The sequence below is a fragment of the Solanum verrucosum genome, unplaced genomic scaffold (assembly GCF_900185275.1).
Source record: "Solanum verrucosum unplaced genomic scaffold, falcon-dt-bn FXZP01000268.1, whole genome shotgun sequence".
NCBI lineage: Eukaryota > Viridiplantae > Streptophyta > Magnoliopsida > Solanales > Solanaceae > Solanum > Solanum verrucosum.
Genome location: NW_026019957.1, coordinates 1,947,661 through 1,961,508, shown reverse-complemented (window position 1 = coordinate 1,961,508; position 13,848 = coordinate 1,947,661). Strand labels below are relative to the sequence as shown.

The following is a 13,848-nucleotide window of genomic DNA, read 5'->3' as shown; positions in this document are numbered from 1 at the left end:
TCTTATTTGTTAAAAGAATCGAAGCAATTTACAAAGTTACTTACAAGTTGTTTGCAAAGCTTCTTATAAGGAGTTAACTTACAAAGTTGTTTGTTGAAACCTACTTGCAAACTTGCTTGTAGAAAACTACTTATAAGTCACTTGAAAAAATCTGCTTACAAAGTTACTCGTAAGATATTTTTAAACTTCTTCACGAAATTGCAAGAGTATTGTTCAACATACTTTGACTAATTCTACAAAGTATAATGTTTATAAAAAATTAAGACATGAAGAAAAGTCACCTAACATGTTTTTGTCTCCATTAAAATCGAATATCAACAATATAAAATTAATACAAAGAATACAAGAGACTTTATGGTGGTTGATTCATATACTAATATGATGATGTACTATTTAATATTTAATTTATTAAATAGTTTATATAGTGGGTGAAAGAGTTGTGGTACTTTTCAAACAGAAACACCTTAACACAATAAGTTAACTAAAATATATCCTCAAAAAGCAATTCAAAAAAGATAAAGACACTCAATCAATATCAAGAAGAATTCTTCTTGCCTTTACATTACAAATCTTAAAATAAAAAATATTCTAAAGTTTCTTTCATCATTTTCTCCTATTCAAAGCGTTAATTATATTTATATCCTAAAGGTGGAAGAAATGAATACAAAAATATAATAACCAATTATGAAGTTATATTTGAAAACTCAAAAAGATGGAAATATTAAATAAAATTTTACTTACAATTTCATATTCGGAGAATTTTCATCTTGATGACAATTTACATATTTTTCAATAAAAGAAGATGAATATGCATGAAATAATAAAGAATACAAATACATGATATATGATATGATGATATGAGGTTTATCTAATCTGAGCCAAGTTAAAAAATGGCTCTAGCTTTCTCTTTAGCACAGGCATTGTCTCTTTAGGATTCCCAAAAACATTCCATAATCTTAGTGTCTCATCAGCTGCTGCAGTCGCGACGGTATAGCCATCTGGGCTCTGAAATATATCAAGACGAAAAGTCAGTGAACTGTAAAAGCACCGTGAAAATACGAGCATAAACGAACAAAACGTGACAGTTTCAGTTAACCAATCATACCTGAGCCATATAAAGAACTCTTGATGTGTGACCCAAAAGTTCTGAAATTTTCGTCATAGAAGGATATTTCCAAACAGTGAGCTGGTTGTCAGTAAAGCCATGAGAACTCAAAAGCTCGCGATCATGTCTGTTCCAAAGCAAGGAACAGACTTGTGAACCTGTATTGACAGAGTTCAAGCATGCCCCCGTATTGGTGTTCCAAAACTTTATGCATTGATCTCCAACGCCACCACCTGAGGCGACCATATTACTCTGGAAAGGACACCAGGAAAGAGCTTTTACAGCAGCTGTGTGATCTGTCATACGGTGAACCCACTGGTGTGTAGTGTTAGCAGACCCCATCGATATGCTCCATATATGGACCAAATTGTCGTTCCCTCCACTAGCCAATTGCTGGCCTGAAGCAGACCACTTCAATCCACATATCTCCTGATTGTGTCCCCTGTATGTTCCAACTATGTGGGATCTTATACGCAAGTCATTGTTGATGATCAAACTGTCCATGCCCCCAGTTGTCAGTATGTTTTCATTCCAATCAAGTGAGCCAACCCTTAAGCTGTGTCCTCGTAAAGTCCTCATCTGTGTATAAAGGCAAGATGTTAGACTTCTGATAAAGAAAGTAAAATATAAGCTCTCTGCATATTTTGATTTCCACGTAAATTGTTGTATAATAATTAGACTAGAAGAAGGAAGACGAAAGAACCTACTCACCAATCGGCTAGATCCCTGCAAGGTGTTCCACAGCTGAATGTGCGAATTATTCAAGCCCACTGCAAGGTGTCTTCCATCTGGTGACCAGCTGACAGCAGTCACCGGCCCAAAGTCATCATCAACCGTGAGAAGCTCAGTAGCAGACCCATCAGAAGCATCCCACAGATAGACAGAATTTCCTAAGGCAATGGCAAGTACGTTATTGCTTCCCCAGTCTAACAAATTGAGATAAAAATCATCTAGGATGTCAGGAGCATCCAGGGTCCTCTCCGAAGACTGTTAACAAGCAAGGAGTTCTCTGAGTTAGGAACAAACGCCAAGATGAAACATCTATTTACACTAATACAATAAGTATGGTTAGCACGGGGAGACGCAAAAACAAAAAGATAGTAAAAAGGGGAAGAAAGAAAAACTCACTTGGGGAATGTATCTCCTCTTTTTAATGGTTTTTGACTGTTGTATAGATGATGGAGATTCAGAAACTCTCTCAGCTGAATGTGGAGGCTTATTCTTAAAAGCAAGGATCCTCGTTCTATTCATGTTGAAAATTTCTGCTAACTGCTTCGAGTAAGCTTCTTTAGATGGAGAATTTACTCCATAGTGTTCCTTTTTAACCTTCCCACCACTGAGCATGTAATGTGCATAGTCAAAATCCATCGCAGAACGATTGGGTATAAACCTGTCCAGCTGCATTTTCATAAACATATCATTTAAAATCCAACCTTGCAACAAATCTCATATAATGAATATCAAAGCATAACTCAACACTGACACTCTAAAACAACGAAAACAATCATTAGAACAGGATGACGTGACACAAAGAGCTGACATCCATACATGTTAAAACACCTAGTCAAAAATTTTCTCTAGTTTGATTAATGAAAGCTCAAAAAAGTAAAATCGCAGCCTTTTACCTATCTTCCCTGTTTCAATTTCCTAAGTTTGATTGACATATCACGAATAAATTTTCAACAGCTTATTCACCTAACCTCTTTCTCTTAATAACAACAACAACATACCCAGTGCAACCTCTTTCTCTTAATAAAGAAGTAAAACCATCAACAAAATTCGATACCCGAAAGTAGAAGTCATCAGTTAACCACATCCACCATACCATTTAGCACACATAACAGATCAAACGACATTATATTCATAATTAAGATTGCATAGTGGAAAACCCCAATTTGCAAAATTTAAGCGAAAAATCAAAACCCACACAAACAAAAATTCAAAAGGAAACACTAATCTACTTCAAATTCAAGAGCCCAGAATCTACCTATCTATCAATCAATCATCATTTACACCTCAATTCGTCTCGACTATGAAAACCCCCATTTTTCAAAATCTAAACAAAACGCAAAACCCACAAAACCCTCATACAAAATTAAAAAAAGAGACGCTAATTCATCGCAATTCATAATTTTATCAATTAATCACACCTCAATTTGGCTCGACTATAAGAATCCACTAAAACCCAGTCCAAGAAATTACTACACAGAATGAAGAAAAACAGTAAATGAAAAAAAAAAACGTACATTCTCTCGAGTTCTTTTCTTGTGAGACATCTGATTAACGAGAGGAGGTCGAAACTTATTGTATCTGCTCCCTGCATCCATAGATACAGAAGAAGAGAATTACTCTATCAAATACAAAACGGCAAAGTTGCGAAACAACAACAGAGAGAAACCAATTAACAGTGTTAATAATGGTGGCGGCGTCTTTAGTAGATCAATATGAGAATTTCTTGATAAAGAGCGTCAATGGCGTATTGAATTTCTTCAGCGTCAATGGGGATTTTTTTTTTTTCTTTCTAAAAGTGTTAAAACTGTAACGGCTATATATATACATTTCGGAGTCGGGTCATTGGACCGGGTTCTAATTCGGGTCAGTTTTGTGATCCGGATCTATTGGTGGGAAAGAGATGCTATTTGATTATTTTTTTTCATAAGTAAGTTTCTAATTACTTATTTTCTAGTGTTTGTAAGTACACGGAAAAAAATATTTCAAGAATGTTTATATGTAATCTAGTAAAAAGCTGTGAGAGTGGGGGTTCGAGGGTGGTGGAGAGTAGGACGATGGTCAAGACACGTGAAGGGTGGAGAGGAAACAATGAACTTGAAAAATCACTTATGAAATATTATTCGAGTTTGGTATATATATTAGAGTCTGATTAAATTTAGATTCACACCAGAATGTCCCACGTCGGGGGTAAAACGCTCTCTAGCAAAGATGACTTCGTAGTTAGGGTACTCGAACCTGAGGGCTGAGATATTTGGTTAAGGATGAATGAGTACTTATCACTCCACCACAACCACACCCTATCCCGATCAAGTGCAGTAATTTTAATTTTTGACCAATCAAACAAGAAAAAATTGAAATGCCATATTAGAAGTTCATAACCAACCAATTTAATCTTAATATTCATATAAAGGGTAATGCTAATGCCCAGAAAATTTGGCCAGAAATTTAAAAAATTTATAATATCTTTTTTATTTTAAAATAAACTGATTTTTTTTCATTTTTTAATTAAATGGTATTAAAGTTTAAAGGGTAAAAATATTCAAAAAGCTAAAATAACATAGGTAAAATATCATTCTGGCCAAAAGGATTTTTCCTCAAATAAATATCATAAAGCATACGAGATAGATAAACTATAGCATAAACTCTGAAAATTCTAAATTATTCATTGCGTAGCTTTTCCAAATTATTCATGCCCTCCTCAAAAAATTCACAAGAAATTAAAGGACACATATCATATTTATCCTTATTTTAATTTCTTTTAATTTATAGGTAATATTTTGGATTATTGTTTTTTTGCTTTGTGGATTCGCTTGATAAATTACCCGTACATATTAAATATAAATAATACCTTAACTCAAATATAAAGTTTGACTCAAAATCAGTTTGTTCTATCGAATTCATATAACTATTGACTCCGTTCTTGGAAAGCTGACACATGTAACTTAAGAGTCACATCAGCGAGCAAAAAAGGCAAAGAATAAAATAATAAAATTCGTTCTCACTTTGTTAAAGAAGAAAAACAAAGAATTTTAACATTGATTTTTTTTTTTTAAAAAAAAAATACAAACAAACTTGTTATTGAATCTAGTGGCCATAGTGTTTCTCATATTATTCACCAACCATTTTCCCGGTAATTTAATGGCACAAATGTTTCTACTTCACACCTCTTCCTTCTCTATACCTATACATACATATTTATTATATTTCACACATGCATGTATGTGGTTACGTTGGTTATGTTCTTGGGAGCTCGTATTCGAGTTTCAATTACTCATGAAAATATAATGAATATGGTTGCATAGTAATGTTATTCGAGTAAGTATTTGATTTCACTCTGAGTTTTTCTTGGACGATTGCTTGAAATGATAATGTATAGAAGGAGAGAAATATGAGAGATTTTGAAGCAAACGCGAGCTTAATTTTTTTTCAACATATGAAGAATTAATAGCCTCGTGTTTTAATACATAAACAAGCTAAGGAAATGTATGGAAGATCGAGTTTTCTTTTTTTTTTGGCGTTTGAAATACTAAAAGTATAATGGATATCGTTGTGTAATGTTAATTATTCGAGTAAGTATTTTACTCTGAGCTTCTTTTTTTTGTGATTTTTTGAAAAGATAATGTATGTTCGCTATTAGATAGTATGGAGGGAGAGAAATATGAGAGATTTTGAAGCGAACAAGCTTAATTTTCTTACATATAAAGAATTAATAGCCTAAAATTATGACTTCCAATAGATTCTCTGCTTTTTTTGTATACCAAAATTTCCTAAAATTACAATTTACTTCATATTAAAAAACTTGTGTGTTTGAATTAGATATAGTATACACCTACTGTTATACTAGGGATAAATATAAGCCATTTTCATAACGATATATCAGCTCTAAATGACAAAGTTGAGAGGTATATAAGACCTTTTTTCCCTATATGAAGATAAATAGAAGACTTTTTTTTTAAGCGATAGAGCTTAATTTTTTACATATGAAGCATATATAGCCTCATGTTTTTTGTATTCGTTTCATGACGTTACTATCTGTATATAAGATTGGGTGTCTTTTGTATATCTTTCAAGAGATTCTCTGCTTTTTTGTATACCTCTTATACATGAGTTTTCTTATCAATGAAATTACACTTCACTTGATAAAATTAATAATTGTATGTTCGTAATGGTGTAGTATAGTTCGTGAATTGTGAGGATCAAAAGAGCATATTATTAGAGACGTAAGAAGGAAAAAGGTAAAAACCATGTCGAAGGTGGTGCACGAGGGATGGATGGTGAGGTATGGGAGGAGGAAGATAGGAAAATCATTCCTTCATATGCGTTATTTCGTTCTGGAGACTAAGTTGTTGGCCTATTTCAAGACGAAACCTCAGGGAAATGTGGTGAGTTCAATTTACAATGCATTTCAGTTTTTTTGTTTGTTTGTCTAATTTATATGTACGAATGTGAATTTGATAGTTAAGTCGTGCTTAAAATGTTCTAGCTTTCGAAGAATACCAGAATTTGAAGCTAATGTGTTCAGGATTCTAATTTTGTAAAGTTAGTTGGTTCTAAATGATTAATTTCGTACATATTCAATGAATTTCATCAGACAAATACAAAATTTGGACTAAAACTACTAAGTTCAACCAAACACTAGCTCCGCGTGCCCTTGCGTGCACGACTGATGAAAAAATGATACTATGTTAGTAATTTTAAAGGCTTTTAACTTATGATGTTACAATAATTGCTAGGCGCCAATCAAGACTCTTGAAATCGATGGTAATTTTCGAGTGGAGGATCGAGGCTTGAAGACTCATCATGGACAGGTGAGTTGTTCTTATTGTTGATATTTGATATCTTGTGTAAATCTATAAGCTTGATGAACATTCATATAACATGTTTTTTCTGTTTAGTAATTGATGTTATGTACACTTTACAATCTGCAGATGGTTTACGTTCTATCGGTCTATAACATGAAAGAGAAGCATGATCAAATCACGGTACACGATCTTCTTTAGTCCTTCTTATCTGTTCTCTTGCCCCAAAGATTTGATTCACAGTGCATTGGTCTTAATTCACAACTAAACATTCCAACTCGTCCATACTGTGTCTCGTGAACACCCAAACACTGAAGTGAAACATAAGTTTTGGAGGTGTCTAAATAATCATTTTTGTAAGTTAGAGTGTTCATATGACACAATGGAGACGAGTTGAGGTGTCTAGATGTACACTCTCAAAGTGTGCTTACTTGTCAGCTGAGGCCATAGCCATGTTAGTTTTGAGACTTTTGTATATAAAAGGACAGGAAAAACAAATTTGTCTGGAGGCTTCCCCATCAAATCGATATAATTTATCACGTACAAAGAAAAATGAAAAAAAAGAAGAAGATAGATATATGACGCGAGAGACACTTCCGCGTAGTTTCTGGAATGTAACTACAAAATTTTCAACAAGTTCAAGTTTTTTTTAAAGATTTGGCAATATAAATGTGAATTTCATTGGCTGGACCAAGAACTAGTTCCCATTTTGGGAGATTAACATACATTTGGATATATTATTTTGGCAAACATTTAGTGTTTGGTGAATTTAGTATCAAGTGAGAATAATTCTGGTTATATACATTGTTATATATAGAAGATGTTGTATCGACTTAACCTCTTCTTCGTGTGTTTACTTCTTTATATTTTTTAAATCAATCATCGCTCTGCCACTTGAGACTGTGGTTTGCTGCCTGCTCTGAGTTTCTTGTTTTGTGAGAGAGAAATTATTCATGTTAATCATAATGTTCTTCCAGATGGCAGCTTTCAACATTCAGGAAGCACTAATTTGGAAAGAAAAAATCGAATCCGTGATTGATCAGGTTTTTGTTTCCTTATTTCTTGGTATTCTCTTCTTCCCTCATCGTACGTAGATGCTGATGGTAATAGTAACATGTTGACTTCTATGCAGCATCAAGAGTCAGTAGGTGGTAGTCGTACCAAATTCAACGAATTCAAATCTGGGACGGAGAGTACTGGGAGGACGGCTTCAGATCAGGAAAGCCCGTAAGCACTTGTTCTCTGTTTAGCTCTGTATCCGTAATTCCCTTTTTGATACTTGCATGATTTTTGAAATCTTGACTAGCAATTCTTAGACTAGTGACGAGCGCAAAACACACTATAGATTAAACGTTTTTCTAGTCAAAGATAGTATAGTGTAGTTATCATCTCCACTGGATTTTAAAATGATGACTCCAAATGCCACAAATACATTGTTTGAACAAAAGCTACTTAGTTACCTATTCGTGGGCTTCTAACTCCGCCCCTGACCATAAGTTGTAGCTATTACCTCTATAGTCTAAACTTCATAGTGCAAGTCACCCTATTTTGTAGGTTCAGTGCTGCTGAGGATGAAGATGAATCTCAACAAAACGTGCTACGAGGAACAACAATCGCAAATGGTTTGCTAATTTCCCTTGTGCTTATTTGATTTCTATACATGTTTTTTAAGTTTCCTTATTTCTTCTTCAGCGATAGCTCCTCCGGAGTCTGTGGTTGACTGGACAAAGGAATCAGAGTCAGATTTAGCAAACCCCAAGTATAGGCGCTTACTTTACTGCCAAAATGGTCTGTCTAATTCTCAATTCTTCTTTTCGTTTCCTCCGTGATAGCAATTGGTTGGATTTTAAGCTGTAGAATATGCGATTACGGACATTTTCCTGGACTAGTATTGATGACATTTCTCCACTTAATGGGTGGCTGCAGGGCTTCGCATTTTCGAGGAGCTACTCAATGTTGATTTACTAGTATGAGCTCATTCTTATGCTCTTTTCTGCTATGTTGCTTGTACTCCCCAAAAGTGTTGCTGCACCCATGCCGGATCCTTCAAAAATACATAGCATTTTTAAGATCCTACACTTACCCTGCAGTAATTTTGAAGAGTCTGAGCAACATAGCGTTTTTGTTACAAGCTTAGTGTAATTAGGTTGCTACAGGGTATTTTGAGTGATGGATTTTCTCGTTGTTCCTGCAGCCAAAGGGATGTAGTAGAGCTATGAAGGCGGTTGGCATAGTGGAGGCTACTTGTGAAGAAATATTTGAGCTTGTAATGAGCATGGATGCAACACGTTTTGAGTAAGTTTCGTTCACTTGACCTTGAATATACAGCGTGATCTTTCCGTGACCCTTACTCCCCTCTAGCTCCGCATCTGACAATAGGCTTTACTTTTCCATCGCAATGCCTTGATTGCACGAGAAAATTTCTTTTTTTGGCGTGACAGGTGGGATTGTAGCTTCCAGTATGGTAGTTTGGTTGAGGAGGTAGATGGACACACAGCAATACTCTATCACAGACTTCAACTCGACTGGTTTCCGAGGTAATATTTTTTCCTTGTCAAAACAATCTTTGCTGTAAATGCTTAAATGTATATCTGATGAACTATTTTGTAGTTATCATTTGACTTTTGTTTAGGTTGGTTAAATAGCTCCATTAGTAAAATTGGTTGAGTCACAGTAGCAAAGGCAGGATATTTACCGAGGGGCTATGTTGCTCGGACTCTTCAAAAATGTCAACATGTGCGTGCCAGATTCTCCAAAAATAGTATATTCTTGGAAAATACGACACACATCAAAGGTGAAGAGTCCGCGCAACTTAGCCAAGGAGTGATTCAACATCTAGTATATATATACATACATACAAAAGAATTTTGAACTTAAATATACAATTGTGATTTTCCAGAGGCGTATATATCTACATAAAGTGAAGGGTGGTCAGTTGAATATCCTTTATAATTTTAGTGACAAATCTTTGGTGTACGCTGTGCAGTTTTATTTGGCCTCGTGATCTTTGTTATGTACGATACTGGCGTAGAAATGATGATGGAAGTTACGGTAAGTATAACCACAGATTCCTGTTTATTCTTGTCGAAACAATCGTTTCTCTTTATCTAATTAAAATTCTATTTGTTTGTTTTTTCATTACTATGATTGCAGTTGTGTTATTTCGTTCTAGGGAGCATAAGAATTGTAATCCTCTACCTGGATATGTTCGAGCTCATATCGAGAGTAACTTCTGTCTTCCTTTATAGCTTTTACTGAATTCATTTACATTTGCACAAACTAATCGATCTTTTACGTGTACAGGTGGTGGATTCAATATTTCACCCCTCAAACCGCGTAATGGGAGGCCAAGAACTCAAGTACAGCAACTTATGCAGATAGATTTGAAAGGGTGGGGTGTAGGCTTCATCGCGTCATTTCAGCAACATTGTCTCTTTCAGATGTTAAATAGTGTTGCTGGTATGCTTCTTCTTATGTTACACGAAAGTTACATTCCTCATAAACACTCGTCGAGCTTGTTGTATCCATTGATTCTCAATGTGGAACTTGTGTTTACAAAATTCTATGTTAGGACTTCGTGAATACTTTTCTCAAACTGATGAGAGGGCAGCTGCTCCGAGAATTCCAGTTATGGTTAATATGAATCCGCCATCTATCTCCTCCAAGAAGAGCCAGAAACAGTCTCATCATCGTACTCCGTCTTTAGACCAAATACGTGCTGCAAATAGAAATGCAGTATCGATGTTGGACGAGTACTCTGATGAGGATGAAGATTTTCAGTGCACTGATCAAGAGGTATGAACTATATACATACTTTTTCGTATTATTTTTTCATCATCTCCTTCTGAGTATGAGCTTGGACTTCTCCTTGTAGGTATCATCACCCGGTCTTGAAAACGATACGATTAAAACTGGTAGGTGTTGGACCATAGTTTTATTTGTTATTGGTGTTTCGCGATTTCTTTATTGAAAATGTTTTCGATACTTGTGAAGCTCTTGAAGAAGAACCTATGGAGCATATTGATATGTCAACTTTTTCGGGTAATCTACGACATGATGACAGTGATAATGGCCGTGACTGCTGGACAATATCTGATGGAAATAACTTCAGAGTTCGTGGCAAGAACTTTTGCAGTGACAAAACAAAGGTCCTTATCACTTTGTATCTTCAATATGTCCTTGGTTTTAGAGCTATGTTTCTCGGACTCTACAAAAATGTCATCAGGTGCATGTAGAATCCTCCAAAAGTAGTGCATTTTAGGTGGATGGTCTGACATGAGTGCAGAGACATTTTTGGAGAGTCCGAGTGACATTGATCTTAGGTGGATGGTCTATGTCATGTGGTCTGATATCACTTTGTAAATTGTATATGAAGGTTTCAGCTGGTAAATCTCTCATGGATCTTGTCGCAGTCGACTGGTTCAAGGATACTAAACGAATGGACCATGTCGCTAGGCGTCCTGGTTGTGCAGCACAGGTAAGTTTAAAGGGAATGTCAAACCATTTAGGATATTACTCCCTCCATGTCGTTTTATGTGACACTCTTTGACTGAACACAAAATTTGAGAATCAAAGAAAGACTTTTAAAATGTTTGGTCTAAAATAAACCATAAACATCCATGTGGCTATAAATTATCTCATTACAAGTAAACTGAAAAGTTTAAATATAGAAAAGTGTCGTTCTTCTTAAGACAGACTGAAAAAGTAAGTGTGGCACATAAAACGGGACAGAGGCCGTACTAGTTTCTAGCTTGTCTTATTTAGCAGTGTTATCTATTCACTTATCTTTTTACACCTTTTTTTTAGGTTGCTTCAGAAAAAGGACTCTTTACTTTGGTTATAAATTTGCAAGTAAGTTTATTCCTCCCATGCTTTGAATTTTGAGTGAAGGGTCAAAAACACTAGTGAAGTTTCTCGATTTTTCGAGTTTCCTATCTTAACTATCACGTGTTCACTTTTCCTACCTAACTAACAAATGTTTTTCGAAACACAATTAACTATCAGTTGTTCTTTATCCTACCTGAACGATAGTGATATGAAAAGAGAACAACTTATAGTTGAGGTGTGTTTCAATAAACATTTGGCGATAGTTCAAGTAGGAAACTCACGTACCTGATAGTTTAGGTGTGTTTTTGACCCTTCACCCTTGAATTTTCGGATTCAAAAATTTTCAAGTCATACAGGAAGAAATAAGTGGACAACATTTTTGTCTTTCTGTAGGTACCTGGATCAACACACTACAGCATGATTTTCTATTTCGTCATGAAAAAGTTGATACCTGGTTCTCTCTTGCAACGGTTTGTTGATGGAGATGACGAGTTTCGGAATAGTAGAATGAAGCTAATCCCATCAGTGCCAAAGGTATCCTTTTTTGTGTCTTTAAACGGCATAATACATGGATAGACACCTAAACTTGGCCTCAACTAGCAACTAAACATACCAACTTTGAGAATACAGATCTAGACACTTAAACTCGTGGACACCCAATGTTGACGTGGCACATAAAATTTTGGATGTGTCTAGATGATCATTTTGTAAGTTGTACTGTTCAACTGACACAGTGGAGATGAGTTGAGGTGTCTAGAGGTGCATCCTCAAAGTTGGAGTGCTTAATTGTCAGTTGAGACGTATTATGCCTTCTTTAAACTATCTCGAAGAATGCTTTCTGTTTTGCAGAATGTTAATTAGACTACAGAAAATGAACATCACATCATCATCCAGACCCCCTTCGCTGGAAAATTACATTGTACATACAAAATCAGAATTAGTATTTTCTATGTATATATTGTAGATATTGAATCCCCTCGACTTCTTTGAGTAACCATCTGCTATGTAGTCATCTGTCTTCCTTCGATAACTCTCTACCTGTTTGCATTTGTGTAAAATCTTTACCATTTTTCATGTATCATGCAGGGTTCGTGGATTGTGCGTCAGAGTGTTGGAAGTTCCCCGTGTTTACTGGGAAAGGCAGTCGATTGCAACTATATCCGCGGCCCCAAGTATTTAGAGGTGAAAACTCATATACTTTTTCCTTCCAAGAATAGCAAATACAGACACAATACATATAAAAAGTCCTATACCTCAATTCCGAGCAAGTTGGAGTCAGCTATATGAATCATCATTGTCCATGTCGCGTCTTAGTTCAACATCATAAAAAGTGAAATTTCTTCCATACATGTATATGTATTTGATTCTTGTATTGCTTGCATTCTGTAGATTGATGTTGATGTTGGTTCTTCTACTGTTGCAAATGGAGTTATGGGGCTTGTCATTGGCGTAATCACATCACTAGTCGTTGACATGGCTTTCGTTGTACAGGTACATGGATAGACCTTCATCCATAAGATTACAATGAACAGTTACATGTAGTCATCTTTTAGTCGACAATATAGTACATTGTTTGGATATGTCACAATGAATGATTCATTTTGGAAATTTTGTTTTAGGGAAACACCCCTGATGAGTTACCAGAGCCACTAATAGGCGCTGCACGCGTCTGTCATATAGAACTATCATCTGCTGTTGTACCAAAGCTTGAACCTGAGCCATCGACAACGGATTAGGTCGTATTATGACTCTTGTCAATTTTGCAGAAGGTGGTTTTTTTTGAATATATGTATAATTATACTTGCATGTATTTTTTTGTTCATTCTTTAGTCTAAGCTCTGAGAAAAGTTAAAAAGGAGTAAAGTTTTGTATAGTGATTGTAAAGACTTGATGATTTTGTATTTCTATGATTCTTTTGTCTTCCTTATGTGTATTAATCAGTTGAGTTATGGAGTTATGGTGTGCAGTTTTTACCAAACAGAGGTGTTTAGTTGGTAAAAATTTCACGAGGCACCCTATTTGAACGTAACTAGTTAACCTTTATCTGACCTGATAACAAATATTGCCTCCCTACCCAACCTTTATCAGTGGGCCCTTTGTTTTGCCATACTTAAAAGAGTCTTCGTTTTTTAAACTGTAGGTATCGCTTGTTTTAAGTTGTTCTGAAGTGGGTAAACTTGCAAATTTTTGTGCACTACGGGTATGGCTTAAATGGTGGTCCCAAAATTGGGTAAACAAGGAATTTCTAAGGGCCAATGGCTCTTCTCGGCTTAAATACCTAGTTTTTGTTTGCAGCAAGGTTTGAACTTACGCCTAACCCACACATCATAAGAAGTTGCACTCTTACCATTGGACTGAAAATTTGGGGCAGTCAGGGGGTTGAGG

General features: G+C 35.4%; 2 protein-coding genes across 2 annotated transcripts; one reads left to right on the top strand and one right to left on the bottom strand.

Moving 5' to 3' along the window:
* Positions 1 to 832: 832 nt before the first annotated feature.
* On the bottom strand, positions 833 to 3,614 carry LOC125814621 (cell division cycle 20.2, cofactor of APC complex-like). Its single transcript, XM_049494087.1, has 5 exons — positions 3,352 to 3,614; positions 2,234 to 2,503; positions 1,817 to 2,092; positions 1,106 to 1,684; positions 833 to 1,005 (listed from the first exon to the last, which is right to left on the bottom strand). The coding sequence occupies exons 1-5, from the start codon at positions 3,430 to 3,432 to the stop codon at positions 865 to 867; spliced, it is 1,347 nt and encodes a 448-aa protein (XP_049350044.1). The 5' UTR covers positions 3,433 to 3,614; the 3' UTR covers positions 833 to 864.
* Positions 3,615 to 5,090: 1,476 nt separating this feature from the next.
* On the top strand, positions 5,091 to 13,253 carry LOC125814535 (protein ENHANCED DISEASE RESISTANCE 2-like). The gene is made up of 23 exons (XM_049493990.1): positions 5,091 to 5,152; positions 6,012 to 6,219; positions 6,571 to 6,645; positions 6,766 to 6,819; positions 7,614 to 7,679; positions 7,769 to 7,863; positions 8,191 to 8,258; positions 8,329 to 8,424; positions 8,563 to 8,603; positions 8,831 to 8,931; positions 9,078 to 9,173; positions 9,623 to 9,687; positions 9,790 to 9,861; positions 9,940 to 10,095; positions 10,208 to 10,431; positions 10,511 to 10,550; positions 10,630 to 10,784; positions 11,012 to 11,113; positions 11,443 to 11,487; positions 11,857 to 11,997; positions 12,550 to 12,645; positions 12,853 to 12,954; positions 13,083 to 13,253. Exons 2-23 carry the CDS (start codon positions 6,082 to 6,084, stop codon positions 13,197 to 13,199), a joined length of 2,145 nt encoding a protein of 714 aa, XP_049349947.1. The 5' UTR covers positions 5,091 to 5,152; positions 6,012 to 6,081; the 3' UTR covers positions 13,200 to 13,253.
* The last annotated feature ends 595 nt before the right edge of the window (positions 13,254 to 13,848 follow it).